General features: G+C 32.7%; 1 protein-coding gene across 1 annotated transcript in view; it reads right to left on the reverse strand.

Moving 5' to 3' along the window:
• LOC150080537 (tight junction protein 1-like) overlaps positions 1 to 17,365 on the reverse strand; it is a 489,733-nt gene that overhangs the window by 190,060 nt on the left and 282,308 nt on the right. The window contains exons 10-14 of the mRNA XM_090380724.1: positions 14,909 to 14,998; positions 11,811 to 11,862; positions 10,019 to 10,179; positions 9,725 to 9,788; positions 6,542 to 6,692 (exon numbers count right to left, since the gene is read on the reverse strand). Coding sequence (XP_090236850.1) covers positions 6,542 to 6,692; positions 9,725 to 9,788; positions 10,019 to 10,179; positions 11,811 to 11,862; positions 14,909 to 14,998 — 518 coding nt within the window. The remainder of the gene's footprint in view (positions 1 to 6,541; positions 6,693 to 9,724; positions 9,789 to 10,018; positions 10,180 to 11,810; positions 11,863 to 14,908; positions 14,999 to 17,365) is intronic.

Here is a 17,365-nt window from a genome sequence, read left to right on the forward strand (position 1 = left end):
TGTGTTCCTTACTATTAATGCTAAGTCATTGTTATTTCTCTGTTTTCCAAAAATTCTCTATTCTAAAAGTATAACAGTTTTATAGTTTCTATTTTAAATATAAAACTGAAAAAACTTAATAGAACTTTATGCCTCTTTATATATATAGGAAAATCTCATTAAAATTTGAGAGGAAAAAATGTCATAAAACCAACATAAAAAAGTTGATATTTTTATTTAAATAAAAATATACTGTAAAGAAATACTGTAAAAAAAATACACTATAAATAATTTTTCTGGCAACTTTCCAAAGGCAGGATTTGGTAACAATCACCAGCAGGCTGCCCAACAGAGCAGGCATTTAAAACTTTTGAATTCTGAACACTGAGCATGAAAATAAATCTTAACAACATGCAAGAATTTATTTTCTAGAACTGATTACATTATGATGCTTTGATATCATTATAAATGACATGCAGCAATAGCAGCATTCCTTTGTCTGGCTTACAAATTTAATACAGTTCTGGTAATTAGTTTTAGTACCTATTGGACTTGGACTACTAAATATAAGGTTTTTACTTCTTTTTTTTATTTTTTTTTTTTTTTATTTTTTTTTCCCTAGACATTTTCAAGTAAATGTGGGTCATTGATATTCATAGACCTCCCGATGTGTCAGCCACTATTTTATACCATTATTCCCCATCATTACTTCATGTTGCCTCTCTCACATGTCCTATACATCACTTCTTATCGTTCCATATTGTCAATCTATAAGGAATATTCTTGGTGAGAGTTTCAAACAAAGTAAATAGGACATAAAATTAACCAAGAACTACTACTCTGTCAATTTTGTGTCCTTTACTGCATTTCTGCAACAAACTCACTGCCCATGTCTGCAAAAACTAATCCCCACTTTAAAAATGAATTGGAAATTATCACTCATTTTGAAGCTGGAAAACAAGCAGTCAATATTGGACACAACCACAGAATACTGTATAAGAACAACTGTGACTCAAAAACAAAAATATGAAGTTGTTGTAAAATTAGCAGTGCCCAACATAATTAAATACAGGAACTCCCCGACTTAGGTAATACTCGACTTACAGAAATTCTACTTTACGTAAGTTTTTGCAGGCCGTTGCAAACTTAAAAAAATCATGGAAACGTATTTTGCATCCCATAGGAATAAATGGAGGTATCGTGAAAATATCATAACGTGAACCCAATAATATATTTATTTATTTTTTTTTTTTGTAATTCGTTCCAAGTCCTTGGAAGTTGAAAATATCACTATATTACTAAGCTATTTATCTCTCTAAAAGTTCGTATTTATAATGGAAATTGCACTACCCTTTCATCGTTATCATATGTTCCCGTTATAAGAATCAATTTTGAACACCTTTGTGATATTTTTCTAAAGCACGTTTCTGGAGGTCATGACCATAAAATAAAAACAATTTGCACTTTCCAGTTTATTGGGCTTCTCTGTTAGTGCATCTAATTATAAACGGGTAGTAAACTCGATCTTATTGCATTTGCGATAATACCAATAACTGCAATTGTGTGGGTTTTTATGCTATTATGGCGAAATGTGTTCCCCTTCACTGAAATCTTCAATCATATAAAAAACAAATTTTCAGAATCTTCTCTTCATTCCTATTTAATTATTATGATGATGAAGGGAAAGGGACCAATGGAAAGTGCAAGTGGTGGTAGTGCCAGGAAACAAAACAAAATTGATTTAGAAATGAAGATGAAAATGATTAAGTACGAAGCAGGACAAAGTTTGTCATCTATTGCAAGCGAATTAGGTCTCGCTGCTTCAACAGTGAATACTATTTTAAAGGGCAGTGTGCGTATAAAAGAACATGTCAAAGGATCAATACACTTAAGATCAACAGTGATCACAAAACAGCGTTCAGGAGCTATATCGAAGATGGAACAGCTGTTAATAATATGGATGGAAAATCAGATTCCGAAGTGAGTGCCCCTGAGGCTAATGACCATTCAAGCAAAAGCAAGGAGTATTTATGAAGATATTAAGGATAAGTACGGCAAACCCCAACCCAAGTTCGTGGCAAGCAATGGGTGGTTTAATAGGTTCAAGTATCGCGCTGGTTTCCAAACGTTAAAGTATGCGGTGAACTTGCCAGTGCTGATTCTGCAGCTACAGAGAAATTTTGTGATCTGTTGGAAAAAATTATTAATAAACATAGTAAATTTTTAACATTGACGAGACTGATCTATATTGGAAAAAAAAAGCCGGATCGAACATACATGCCAAAGGAAAATACAATGCCAAGTTTCAAGGAGTCAAAAAATAGAGCCATGCTCTTGCTTGGGGCTAATGCAGCAGGAGATTACAGATTAAAACCACTGCTTGTGTACCATTCTGGAAATCCTCGTGCATTTAAGGGCATCAATAAAGCCACCTATCTGTGCATTTCCGATAAAACCAGAAAGCATGTATAACAATATCTTTCTTTGAGGATTGGTTTAAACACTGCTTCATTCCTGAAGGCCATGACGCTTCAAAGTGATTTTCACTGGTTACAAATTGGCAACTAAAGGTAAACATAAGATCAAAGAAAGGTGATTAGACTAATGAAGAGTCCTAATCATTATCCCTAGGAGGAGTGGCCAGGAAGCTGAAGAATGAAAAGCCTGGCAACAGGCACCTTAGGAGGGACCCGAATGAGGCATATAAGGACTTGAAGAGATAAGTAAATGAATGAGGAAGTTATAGTCTCACTTGTAAGAGAGATAAGAACCTGAAAAGGGGAATGGTATTGATTTGAATTTCAGGTTAGTGAGCTAAGGGAGATTATGAGAATTCACTCTAACATGGTGGAAATCTGGTAGTATTTTTCACAATCAAAAAGTGTGATGAAAATTTGACAAGGAATGCTTTGAAAATTTTGAATTAAGGGCTAGTGAGAATAGCAAAAGAGTAGCCCATATGAGAAGAGACTACTAAGATGAGAATTGCAGAGCTTGAAAACAAGGCATCTTTGTGTGGAGGTAGAAATCAGACTGAGGTATATAAGGCATGGGGATACAACAAATGATGGTGTAATTTTTCACAATGAAATGGAACACAAAACCAAGGGGCATATATACAAACTACCAGGAGAAACCAATAGACTAGACCTAATGTTTGGTCAGAATACTGTTGATCATTTTAATAAACAGCCTTTCGGATGTTTAAAGTTGGCAGTTGGGTGAAATTTGTGGAACAGATGAATCGGTGGATTCCCTTGGTGGGAATATTATGGTAGAAGTGGATACAGTTGTGCAAACATTTTTTTTTTTTTTTTTTTTTGACTAGTGCAGCAAACGTCTGGCTTCCTATATGTGTTGATCTTTAATAATACTAATTCATATGGTTCAGTGAGTGGTGTAACTCCTTGACAATTATCCAACTGTCAGGAAGTTTCATCAGCAGCAAGTGTGTATGAGATTTTGAGCCACTTGGATAAAGTCTTAAACAAGTCTTCAGCATCAGTGAAATGGGGTTGTTCTGAAAGGAAATGCCTAATAGAACTTTCATTATGAGAAGGAAGAGCTTGTTAAGTTATAAGTCATCTAAGGATTAATTAATTCTTCTGGAAGCAATGTTGTTGGAATTTAAAGTAGAAACTGACACAGTTTAACATCCCAAGCTTTAAAAGGCTTTGTGTGAGATAAGCTTCCCATGGTTTGGAAATCAAACAAGAAAGCCTGGGTTACCAAAACCTTATTTCAAGAGTGGGTCTGCTATCATTTTTGCCCTGTAGACAAGATTTATCTTCAGGCCAGATGAGAGAGGAGAATAAGGGGACTACAGTACTTTTCCCTTGAAGAACAGTGGGCTTATTCAGACCAACAATTTTCAAGGGAGCCCCACCAAGACCTTAATATTACATTTAATATTACATTTAAGTAATTAAATTAATTTTTATTAATCTGCCAAAAAAAAAAAAAAGCTACAAAATTACAATAATACAACTATTATTATTTTATTCATTTTTTTTTATCTTACTGATTTATTATGTTAGAATTAACATATTGCTTTTTAATGCTCACACTACGTGTGGACACTCGTGAACACATACAAACACCACAAGGGGAGAGGCAATCATGCACTTTGCACTGGGGATTGCATTATACATACAAACATAAAGGAGACTGTGATATATTTTTTTACCAGAGCCCACATTAGATAACACTGTTTATCTCAGCAAGAATAACTTAGCAGAGAAGGCACTGTTAATCATGAACAATGCTTCAGCTTACCCAGAAAACTTGATGAGATAAGTCACTGATAGGATGGTGGAAATGGTATGCTGAAGACTACCTTCTTTTGTCCAATATGCCACCAATCTTACAGCCCATGTGACTGCTAATTTCAAGCAATACTACCATAGCTCAATTTATAAATACTTAGAAGCAATGTTAAAGAAAACATGAATTTTAAGTGAATTTTTTTACAGCTTCAACATCCAGAATGCAATCAACAACTTGCAATTGCCAATACTGAAATCAATTCTTACTCTTTGAATGCCTACATAGGGAAGGTTATTGACTGAATGTTACTGATTTCCCTGGACTTAAAGAGGAGTTACACTAAAATATCTGGATAACTGGTTGGGTGAGGAATTATAGCCCACTGATGTTGAAGAATGTTGGTAGGATGCAATGAAAAGCTCAATGCTCAAGACCTGGTTCAACTGAGGGAATTCAAGGTCTCATCAGAATCACCTAGTGAAGAAATGGAGGAGAAAACACCAAGAATTTTGACCCTGATGGACTTTTTCAAACACTGGAGGAGGGGAGGGGGGAAGAGCTTATAGATAAGAATCTCAATGCAGAGATCCTCCAATGGCCTTGGAGAATTTCTATGCATTTGGAAAATACTCCTTGCAACTACAAAGATTTGTTTCCAATGATCCTTCACTACAAGGAACTACTGAATGAGAGGAATGCTATAGTGCAATCACGCTAGAATCATTTTGCAAAAAGGATTATACCTCCAGGAATACAGAGCCTTCAAATTCTGGATTTTAAGTTCCTGGTAAGTAAAAATTGTGGATGATTCACCCTTCAAGGAGAAAACAATAAAATGATATGTAGATTTCATATTTAAATCAATAAACTATAGTTAAACTAGTCTTTACTGGTATTTATTTACCTGAAAAATGAGGGTAGTGCTCAAGTTTATGACTTCCCTGGAACAATTATCATTACAACACGAGACCATTGATACGTATTTCATTTACTTATCCAATGAACTCTTAATGAACCAAATGGTGAGAGATATCAAGGGTCCACTGTATAGAAAGGCTTGAGTTGGTATTCTTTGTGAGCAAACTTTCAAGTTAGTTGCAAACTGGTTGAGTTAAGTTATGCTGCTCAAATATACTTTAATATAAGAACATATATTGTCACACTATATCTCATAGCAGTAACTGAAATCAAGTAAAAACAGTATTCTATATACCACTTTCAATTTTGATTGTGGGGAGATCTTTGGTAAACTAAAGACTGAGTTCTCAACCACTAAGGCTTGCATTTGCAACTTGAGACAAATTGCTTAAAATTATAGACAAATATCATTATCTGCAGTGCCTAAGTTTTTAATCTTTTAAATCAGATAGTGTCACCAGAAAGGGTGAATTTGATATACATCTAAAAATTTGAGATACCATCAAAGGTGTTAATAAGATGCCAGTTAGCTGTTTCAAAGCTTCAGGCTTTTAATCAGATGGCAGATGGTTGTTATTAGAGAACATTCTCTAATGGAGACTCTCTCTCTCTCACTAATTATCAGTAACTTTTATGATCCTTTAGTGTGTGTGTGTGTGTGTGTGTGGGCGCGCGCGCGCGTGCGCGTGTGTGTGTGTGTGCGTGTGTGTGCGCGCGCGCGCTTTGGCCATTTTATTAGCCAAAAACTGAAAAACTTAAAAATTAAAATATCCGTTAAAATTATGTTGATGCGAATTTTAGTAGTCTCCCAGTACGATATGCAGTTCTGATCTGAACTCCTGATTAGTTTTTAATAGGAGAAGGATGGCTATTAAAAATTTATTGTTATATGTGTGTGTGTGTGTGTACAAAATATACTGCATTCCAACTCCTGTGCTGACTGTTTGAAGAACTGTGATGTCTCTTGTTCTTTATTGCTGTGCATTAGAAGTGAGGTAGTTGTGAAAATTATTATTTATTTTTTATTATTATTACAAACTGTTATTGCTGTATTTACTATTTGTGATTAATACTCAATATGATGTCAAAATAAAAATAAAATTTTGAAGTGCACTATTTTAAACCATTTCTTGTTCTTTATTAAAAAAAAATAGTTTTTGAGGTAAAGCACTGCTCATTTAATAGTGTTATTATTTTGTTTATTTATTTATTATTTTTTGCCGGAAGTAATATCTTGATTATTTACAGGAAGTTACCGATTAATTATGAACAATTTTAAGGAAAACTGATTATTCATGAACAATTTTAAATAACATTAAATTGAAGGAGTAAAATTTCTGCAAAAAAATAATTATGTTATTTTTGCATATTTACTAACTTTGAGTATTTTATCACCAGGTTGTAGACCTTGTAAAAATGCTGAACTCCCAGGTTGTACAGCTGTGACAAAGATTCCAACTTCACTGCCACCAGTAAGACATATACCCATGCTGCGATCCTTCTGATATGATATGAAACGAGGATCAGGCCTAAATCAAAACAACAAACAAACAAACTACACTAATCACATCATGCTAATGGATCATATCATTAGATTAAACTAATTCAGAATATCACTAGACAATTCTTTAACAAGAGATTTCATCCTATTTCCTACTGATGTTTCAAAAAAAATAAGGAGGAATACTGCAATAATAATTACAAAAAATATAATATGACCAATTCCTATATGATATAAAATTGTAGAATAATATTTGGTTTTTTAAAGAGTCAAATAAAATGAAAAACAACATGCAAAATAGTTTTGTGGTGGATGAATTTCAAACACCCACATGACTGTTAGAAATAAAGTGCACTCTCCTTTACAATTTTTCCTCATTCTAATGAAACTTTTAGATGATGGTCAAACACAGTAGGACGTGACAAAATCCTATTGTGAACATTATAAATCTTACTTGGAATATCATAAAGCATCATTAGCAGACTCCACAACTGATTCCAAAAGATGGGAACAATACAAAGTTGAAGTTAAGGCCATTCAGCATTGACTTCACCAAAAGAAGACTGCTGTTGTTAAGTTTTAACAGCTCTTTGGAACCAATGGCCAAATATTATCATTGTATCAGTGGACAGTCGCATCTTAGCTTCATCAAAAATGGATCGCTGATAAGCAGGTAGGTACAAGGGGGAGCTACAGTACCTGGGCCCATAATCCTTCAAGGGACCTGGCCAAGACCTTAATATTATATTTTTAAGTGATTAAATTTATTTTAATAATCAGCAAAAACAATCTACAACTTAAAATAATAAAAATGTTTTTATTTTATTAATTTTTTATCATACTGATTTATGGGATAGAACTGATTTGTTTTTCAACCCTCACATCTAAATGTGGACACACACTCACACAAGAACACATATATAAGCACAAGAAAGGATCCTGTGTTATGCACTTTGCACCAGGAACCACATTAGTTTATATTCAGACATGGAGGCTCATCAACTCACCATAATTGTTCCCATTCCTTTTAATTCAGGAATATTTCAGGGTGTATATTGAGGATCCTGCATCTGTACTACACAAACATACATCTGGAAGAAAACTATAGACTATATATTCCCCTCTAAAAACACCTATAGCACCAACAAAAAGGGGTGAGGTTATGTAATATATTCCCTGCAGGGATTTTAATGTGAACTACATTGGTGAGGCCATTTGTCATCTGGAGAACCAAATCAAAGATCACCATAATACTACTGACATAACTGATTTCACCAAATCAGTGGTAGCTGTTCATTACTGGCAGGAAAGACATAACTTTCTGATGGACAATAAGCTCATAATAGAATACACAGAAAATTTTAAATTCTGACACTGCTCAGATTTGAAATTAATTGGGATAATAGTACAAACATATACCCTATTTTTGAACCGTTGGTGTTGCATGATGTGAACAGATGTCCCCTCTTGCCACATCCTCCAAATTATGATCTCATTGCCTAACCGCTAACCTTTTAATGATTACCATCACCTCCTCTCTCTCTCTCTCTCTCTCTCTCTCTCTCTCTCTCTCTCTCTCTCCTGTTAGTTTTCTTCACCTTTTTTTTTTTACTATTTTCCATTACACAGACAGTGTTAGTTCCATTTCCTACTTCTACAGAACACAGGTTGTGCTTATATGGTGGACACTACATCAACGCCAGTCAGCCAATATGCAATATATAAACTTAAATAGTTATTAAGGCTCCAAAGAGAAGCCAAAAACTCCTAGTGTATTTGTGATAATTTTTTTGTGATATATTTGTGATCATTTTTTGTGATATATTTGTGATCATTTTATTTGTGATATGTTTTAACATTTTAGTCAGTATATTTTTAAGTCAATTTTATGTTTTAAATGCTTTTAATCACAGTTGTCATTATCACGTCTTAATCTGTATATTTTATTATAGTAAAATTTTCTTCCAAGTAAGTTGGTGTTTTCAAGGATTTATTTATGTATATGAGAACTTGATATCTTAGTACAATACAATACATTCTTTATTTTGATCTTAAAACACACAATAATAAGGTCCCTGAGGTTTTCCATGGACATTCATTTAGTGATTACAGTTAAGGGCATCAACTGGAAGTGAAACTTTGATCAGCTGATATTTGGGCCTCGCTGTGAATCAAGTGAAGTGAATTTTGGCAATATTCAGTCAATTCACAGCTGCAAAAATTGCTGCTTGCACCTTCATGCTTTGTGAACTTAGGTATATCCCCATGTGCAAGGTCCAAAAATACTAAGAATAGTGGAGGTGACCAACCAAGAATGATTTCAAGGTGGTGGTGGTGGGGGGGGGGGGTCAAGGAGCCATTTCTCTGTGAGCATTTGCAGTCCATAGAGAATTGGCTGAGCCTTTGTTGCACAAGGCAATACTTGGTTGTAGATGACTCATCAGTACAATACCACTACTTTGCTTACTGAAGGGTTGAAATGTCCAAACCATATTTGGCTTCCAAAACAAAGTTGCAGCTTCTCCTTATCTCTTCTATAATGCAATATGAGTAATATTATAAAGATTATGAGAGACATTATGATGGGACCCAACATTCCTTATATTTTCAAGGTATAGCTGTAGAATGCTTTTCTCATAACGGCTGCTAAATAGTTCCACAGACTGCACCTGCTGGTAACAATTTAGGAAGCATCTAGATCAGCTAGTGTACCAAACTTGCTGTTTTTGTTATGTCAGCTTCAAACTATAGAAAAAGAAAACAGTATATATTGTGTTTCAGCAGTGTGATTGACGCTGTCAATGCCACATTATGTTAAGCAGTTGAGTATACTTGTCATGTGTATAGTATATCTAAAAATTTAATCACTACATGCAACATGTGACCTTCCCCAACAAAATTTTACCTCAATTACATCAATGCAACAATAAAATGTTACTTAAAAAATGGCTCTTCTTTTGTTAAATACAAAGAACTTTTCATGAGCCAAAATATATTTTTAAGACAATAATAAAATTAAATCAGGAATAAACTTGAAAACTTGTAGGGAAAAAAACTTACAATGTGGTGTTATTTCGCCGAGAATGAAGTTCATTAGCAAACTGGTCTCTTCTTCCATCTAACTCTGAAAATAAAATTTTAAAATATCTAAACAATTACTGCAATAATAAAATACGGATTAATAACTCCCTTAAATTGAGCATTATTATTAAATTTTTTAATTCTTCTGTAATACAACAGTTCTATTAGGAAACAGTATACTTTGTAATAGTCATAGCAACAGTAGCAGCAAAAAACAATTCCAATGAAATATCTGAATAAAGAAATGAAATGTGTACAATACCATAGACTAACCTTCTATTCGTGGAAGTGGTGGCCTAGGTGGAGTAGGTTCTTGTCTTTCATCAGGTCCAAATGAAGGATGTAAATGATTGTAAACAGGCTGGGAAGCAACATGATCTATGCTGTTTGATGAGATTTCATTAACTGCAGTTGAGTTCCATCCATCAAGCGGCCTTAAATTTAATAATATAATAGTATACTATTAAGAATATAATTATGCCTCAGTTTGTTTTTAAAATATTAATTATATACACGATTAAGAAGAATTCAACTTTCTAAAAAATACAAGGACCAACCAAATGAAAGTGTGCCAAGACAGGTTGTGCATAAACAGACTTATCCTAACAATTTATTATATCACAAATATATATATATATATATATTGACAATCATCAATCATGCCAAATTCCTTAAGTTTACACTTTTTGATTTTTCGGCCAGGAAAAAAAAAAACTGATCGTATGAGAATGATTTCCAAAGATCTCAAAATATCGAATATCAGATGTGGAAAAAATATAAAATATCAAATATGGACAAGAGATATTTCATGAAAATCTGATTATAGTGTGTAATAATATGGTACAGTGCAACAAAAAACAAAAAAGAGAGAATCTTTGGGGGGAGGGGGAGCAGAGGTGAGAAAGATGAGAGGAAATACTAGTACTTCAGCCAGCAGCAAACATTTTTTAGCCTTGATAGTATGGAAAGAGTTATATGCCACACTGAAAATTCTAGCACCACTTAAATGTAATCTCAATTCTAGCTACGAATTGTAAAACTAAGAAAAACATGCTTACTTTGTGTTAAAGCTCACTGTATTTTGTCATCCAATCATGCAGGAAGATGCATCAATAAATATGCCTCAATATGTTCAAATGCATAATTTTGGTTCTATACAAAGCTAAAATTACTGTACAAAATGTTGTAATATCACCAGGTCATTTTCTTTTCTGAAGAGACAGTATCATAACTGAAGACAAGCAGTGTGATGGTTGAACAGTACTGACTGTTCTTAATGTGCAAAAAACTGCATTATGTTTTATGGAAAATTTGTTTTTAATGAGATATAAAATCTTGCCCAATTTCAGAAAACCCTACAACTTGGCCTGAGAAAGGCTCATCAGAATAAAACAGCAATAAGCATGTTATACAGTACTTACATTAAAGGTTTCTGGAATTGGAAAATTCCAGTATACAAAGATTATTTGGGTATGATATGAAGTTTTGCCAAATAATAGGTTTGTACTGATTGATTTTATTTTGTGCAGTATTTTTTTTCAAATATATGAAAAAAAAAAAAAAAAGTATTTGTGGTCTATTCAAAAACCTTCTACATCACTTTGCAGCTACTTCTAGCTCCTGAAAGACAAAGGAAATTCCTTTTATCCACTAATAAAAAAATAAAAAAAATTACACAGCAACTATTTTCAAAAATGTTGATGTAACAAAAAGTTTAAAAACCAATAAAAAAAGAAATAGTTCAAATTGTCAACTGATAGAAAATGTCTTTGTGTTATTACAAAATTGATGACAAACAGCCCTGATAATGGACAGAACCTAAGAAGCAGAATAACATTAACATCAAACAATTTAAAAGTTCACAAGCTAAATAATATTCTTTAATACTACGAAAGTTAAGAGCAAAATTATGAAAAAATATTATTCTCTGTAAGCTTAATTCCAAATTTGTTAAAATATTCTCCACAGCTTTTTTGAGTTAAGCAAAAAGCAGCAAACCAATTTTCCATCAATTAATAAATAAATAAAATATATTTTGTATATCTTTCCCAGTCATAAAACATACCTGGATAAGTTATTTTTATCCTCTAGCCTTCCATGGGAAGACTGGTAATTTCCTATGGTAAAAAAAAAAAAAATTACAATTAATAAAACCTAGACAAAGTAATTAGACAATGTAGCTTATGCTCCATATAGTAACACCATTTGCAGAGCTGGTAAAAATTAAGTCAAAAGTTACATGTAAGCAGCAGAATAAAGGTGAGTCATGTTGGGGTCCAATATACATTTTATTATAGAGCTGAACTGTGCAATAGTTATCCGTGTCGAACCTGGATGACTTAAGGCAGTAACTCACGTAAATCTGAATATCATTAAATCAAGAAATTATAGAAAGTGTAATAACCTCAATGTTTATTACACTATCTGAACTTAAAAGCTACAAAAATGCATGATAATGATGCAAGGCAGCATGTCAGATCATTATTATATGCATGTGATATTGTAATGTTAAATAATAGCCTGCAAATTTTGAGGAATCTCTGAATAAACTAGATAAGGTTGTAGAGAATTTAGCATGAAAATTAGTTATGCAAAAACAAAAATTATGAAAGTTTGGAGAAATAAAGAAAATTTATATTGTGGAATAAATAACCAAAAATTGGAAAAATTAGTAATTTTGTGTTTTTAAGAACAATCTTTGATGAAGCGGGAAGATAAGACATGGAAATAGATAACAGAATAAGTAAAGTAGGAAGGGTACAAAGCCAACTGTTTATAATAAACATTTTGGTCATAAATTTAAGGAAGGATGGTTGCAGGATAAACGTGTGGAAATTTGCTTTCAGTCAATGGGTAGGTTATTGTTGGAACAAACTTCCCTCTGGTGTTATAGAAGTGGGTAGTTTGAATAAATTTAAGTAAGATCTAGATAAATTATTAGGGGGATTGGACAGGATTGATAGTTCATACAGATGGATTTCAACTGTTATAACCATAGTGACTTGGGTATAACAGATTTGGCATCTTATATGCTATTCTGAATATTCTGGCAGTCATTACCTTGCTATGAGCTAGTGTCTAAAACACTTTTAAGGATTTCTCTTTTTGAAATACACATAATTTTTTGTTGGTGTTTTGTGTGTAACACTTTCTTTGTGACCATTTTTTTTAATCAAATATTTTTTTGTGTAGTCACATTTGTTGTATAGATCTAGAGTGTCTGCATTCTCCAACTTCACAACTACTACATTCTACTGAAATTTTTTGGTCATTTTTTAATGCTCTAAGGGTTCCAGCTCATCAGACTTACTGTATATCCCATCCTTTTACAAAAACTAAAAGATTCTTTGTTTTTATAATATTTTGGCTTTTTTCTCTCCCCAAATATCAAACTTTTGTAGTGCTGAACACAACATGAGGATGTAAATGTAATGACCTCTCTCTCTCACATATTGAGCTAAATTCAGAAACACTGATATAGGTGGAATTATCCTCATTGAATATTCTGAAAATTTTTTGCATCTACACTTAATAAAGCACTTATTTATTTAGTTTAGCCATACAGTGCAAGGAAGCTACAAGCTTTTGTAACACTGCCAAAAAAAAATAATTATCATAATTTTATCTATTATTATTTTTGATTAATAATAACAAAATAATAAAATTAATCAAAAAATAATAAAAATATAATGGAAGATATAAAAAAATAAAAGATATATAAAAAGGAGATAAGAAAATAGACTAATTATGTTCTTCCTTCCTCGTGTCATCCTTCAAACTGTCATCCTCAACTACTTGTGGAGGCAACTTATTTCAGTAATCAACAACTTTCTGGCTAAAAGAAAACTTCCTCCAATCCAACTAAAGCTCTTCACCCATAATTTGAATTTATGGCATTTAGTTTGAATCCTTTATAATAGTTAAAATTTCACCTTCATTCATTTTACTATCCCCACTCAGAGCCAGAAGATCTTAATCAGACCTAGTTGCCAAGCTCTGTAACCCACGTATTTGTCTTTCCTCAAATATGTAGACTTTCCTGGCTGCCTGTTCACACTGCTCAGAGAACTTCATATCCACCCATATCATAATTCCCAGATCCTTTTCTTCCTGTACTATTTATAATTCAATCCTACTAAGTGTATAAGTTATATTGGGGTTGCTATTCTCCAATTGTAAGACCCTACATTTTGCTGCATTAAAACACATTTTCAAACAAGCTTGTTTGAAATCAAGCTATTGAAATACTTTACACTCAGGATTATGAGTAATTTCTTTCTGCATGTGCACAATGTTTCCAGGCATTTCTCACATACTTCTTTCTCTCAACAAATCCCAACTTATTGTCATACATTGTCTAACTTTTTAATCAACCCTTGTTAATTGTTGTTCTGCCTGAATATTTTCTGCTATCAAATCACAAAACACACGATGAATAGCACTTCTAGTTTGATAAGCTTTTTTTACACAAAACACATACTGCTTAGTAGTGTGCAATATTTTATTCAAATGCTTTCAGAATTTCCAAAAGAGGACATAATGAAGGAGGGAAAAAAAAAAAAGGAAAACTCAAACAAGAACATTTTAGTTAACTGTGTGAAAAACTATTTTTTAAGGTTTGTGAAAAGTTAATTTCAGAACAAACTTTCATCAGGTAATTCTTCAGTAGTAGAAGGATGGCAAGCATCGCTATTCCATAAAATAAGAATAGAAAAATATGTTTCAGTGTCACAGCTGCTAATTAATGTGGTTACAATAACACAGTTGTAATATATGCTTTTTTCTTTTTTTTTTTTTTTTCCAGAACAGTTTCTTTTCAACAACAAGCAATTTCAGCAAAATTAGAAATTTCTTTCTGAAAAGATATGTTCAAATAGCATTTTAGGATATTTAATCACAAATTAAACCATACTTTTCAGAATGCATTTAAATTTTTGCACCCATTCATTTTATGAATGTATGCTGATCCACCCAGAATGATGATACTTTGGCTTAAATTAGATTAACACTTAGTACTTTTGTATGCCATTTTATTCCTTAAAAATTAGACATTTTTAAGGAATAAATTAGAATACTAAAAATTAAATCCTATATTGCAGATCAAAAATTTCTCTAATTATACTCACTGAATTTTAATGACAAAAAAAATGCCATAAAAAATACCTCGTGTTGGAGATTGAACATAAACGTTTTGATTGCTCCAGTGGCTTCTATTACTTGATACTCCAATGAAATTAGGTGGTGATACAATATCTAAAGGAAGAGTTAATTAACATAATTTTTTATCGTAACTAACACTTTTTTTTAATAATTGCAAATTTCATGTAATATTTCATTTTCATGCCAAACAGAATAAATACATTAAGCTCTATGTGATTGTTTTTTTATCTGTTGAGTACTGTTATTGTTATCATAACTATATACAGGTAACCCTCATATAACACAGTAGTTGGGTTCCTATAAAACCTTGTGTAGTGGGAAACTGTGTTATATGGGACTAAGAATCCATACAAAAAGGGGGTTACATTCCAAAAGCTAACAAAAATACATAATTTTTTTATAACTATCAGAAACTTAATTTTTATTAAAAATAGTAATAACTGAACACACGTCTTACAAACTGTGATACATATATGTCAGATAATGTACATTCATTTAATTTTCTTCCTCTTTATCGCTGCTAAGCACAATTAAACAAGAACATTTTTTCTGTTGCAGAATATCTTCACCTTCTGAATTTTCTTCTGCAGCATCTAGATTTCATGTATCTTCAGCTCTCTTTAAAAAATCAGTAATCTGAGTTTGTTTGCTTTTGCTCGATAGATCTTTGTAAATTTCATGGTATAGAGCTAAAGACAGCAAGTTGTTTATGACTTTCCATTTGGAAATTCAGAATTTTCTTCTGCACAATCATCCCCTGAATTGATCTGGTTTACCTCCAATGCCATTTCCACCAAATCTGCTTCATCAGCCTCTTTTTCTGCCAGTAATTCTTGAACGTCTTCAGTAGTCATAGCATAGCATCAAATCCTTCCCTTCCTACCAACTTAGCAAGTTCTACTATCGCACTGATTCCATTTTCTGCTGGTTCAACCATATTTTCTGAGCGAACTGACTCTGGCCATATATTTTTCCAACATGCATTTAATGTTGGTGGTTTTACTTCTTTGAGCGATAAAGCTATTATTCCAATATCTGCCAGTAATTCTTGAACGTCTTCAGTAGTCATAGCATAGCATCAAATCCTTCCCTTCCTACCAAGTTAGCAAGTTCTACTATCGCACTGATTCCATTTTCTGCTGGTTCAACGATATTTTCCGAGTGAACTGACTCTGGCCATATATTTTTCCAACATGCATTTAATGTTGGTGGTTTTACTTCTTTGAGCAATAAAGCTATGATTCTGATACAGTCCACATTTGAAAAATGTTTCCATGCCTCCGTTGCTTCAATAGATTAGGAATAATCTTTTTACAAAATTCATTACAACCATTTTCTGATATAATGAATTTTAAAGGTGGATATAATGCCTTGATCTAATGGCTGAATTAAAGAAGCTGTATTAGGTGGTAGTTACATTACTTCAATGTTTTGATGACTTAAATCTTTTGGATGGGGTGTTATCCAATAGTAATAAAACTGAAATATAGATTTTTCTGCTTTAAATAGTTTTCCACTGCTGGTACAAAACAATTTAGAAACCATTCTTTAAATTAATTGGGCAGTTATCCAAATTATGCCTAAATTCCTTAGGCATAATTTAGAGCTGGAATTTAATTCACAACAAAGAAATCATTCTAATACGGTTCTTAAGAACAAAGTTTAGTATTACTGCAAAGACTTGATTAGTATGAATTATAAAATGACACCAGACTTATTTAATATGAGTCAAAATTCGGTTAGTATGAGTTTTTATTCCAAATTGTGCCAAAAATTACATGTGAGTTATCAATGACTCACACCGTGTTGCATCAACCAAACACTCCCCAGTCAGTCCACACATGGATATTGTCGTGTGAAGATGTGCTGCAGCTTGTTATCCTATATACGTGTACAGCACTGTATTATATTTTAAATTTTGATAAACTGCCCTTAGCAAATATGAACAAGGAAGAATACTTGTAGCGCAAATAAATCAAATGCAAAAAAGAAGAGGCTTGTTTATTACATTAGAACAAAAATTTGATGTAATAAATTGACATGCACATGGCGATAGCATGTGCATGTCATTTAAAATAGGTGTGCTTAAAATAAGCCAAGATGTTGGAATGCATGAATCTATGGTATGTAATATAAAACATGCAGGTGAAATAAAAGAAAAAGGTAAAGTTGCATCAGCTTTTTGTGGCTTGTAAACAACTAAGTGTACTAGGAATAGAAGCATTACATTGAAATGGAACACCTCTTATCTGTGTGGGGGGAATACTGAAATCAAAAATGTATTCCTCTTAGCAAAGCGGCAATTCAAACAAAAGCTTTGAGTCTCTTTATGGCAGTGAAAAAAAACGGAGTTCATACGGAAACTGAAGAAACTTTTATTGCAAGCAATGGTTGGTTTGACCATTTTAGAAATCGAATTCAATTGCATAATATTAAAATTACTGATGAGTCTGCCGGTGC

This window comes from Mastigoproctus giganteus, chromosome 9, assembly GCF_048544385.1.
Source record: "Mastigoproctus giganteus isolate SK-2022 chromosome 9, ASM4854438v1, whole genome shotgun sequence".
NCBI lineage: Eukaryota > Metazoa > Arthropoda > Arachnida > Uropygi > Thelyphonidae > Mastigoproctus > Mastigoproctus giganteus.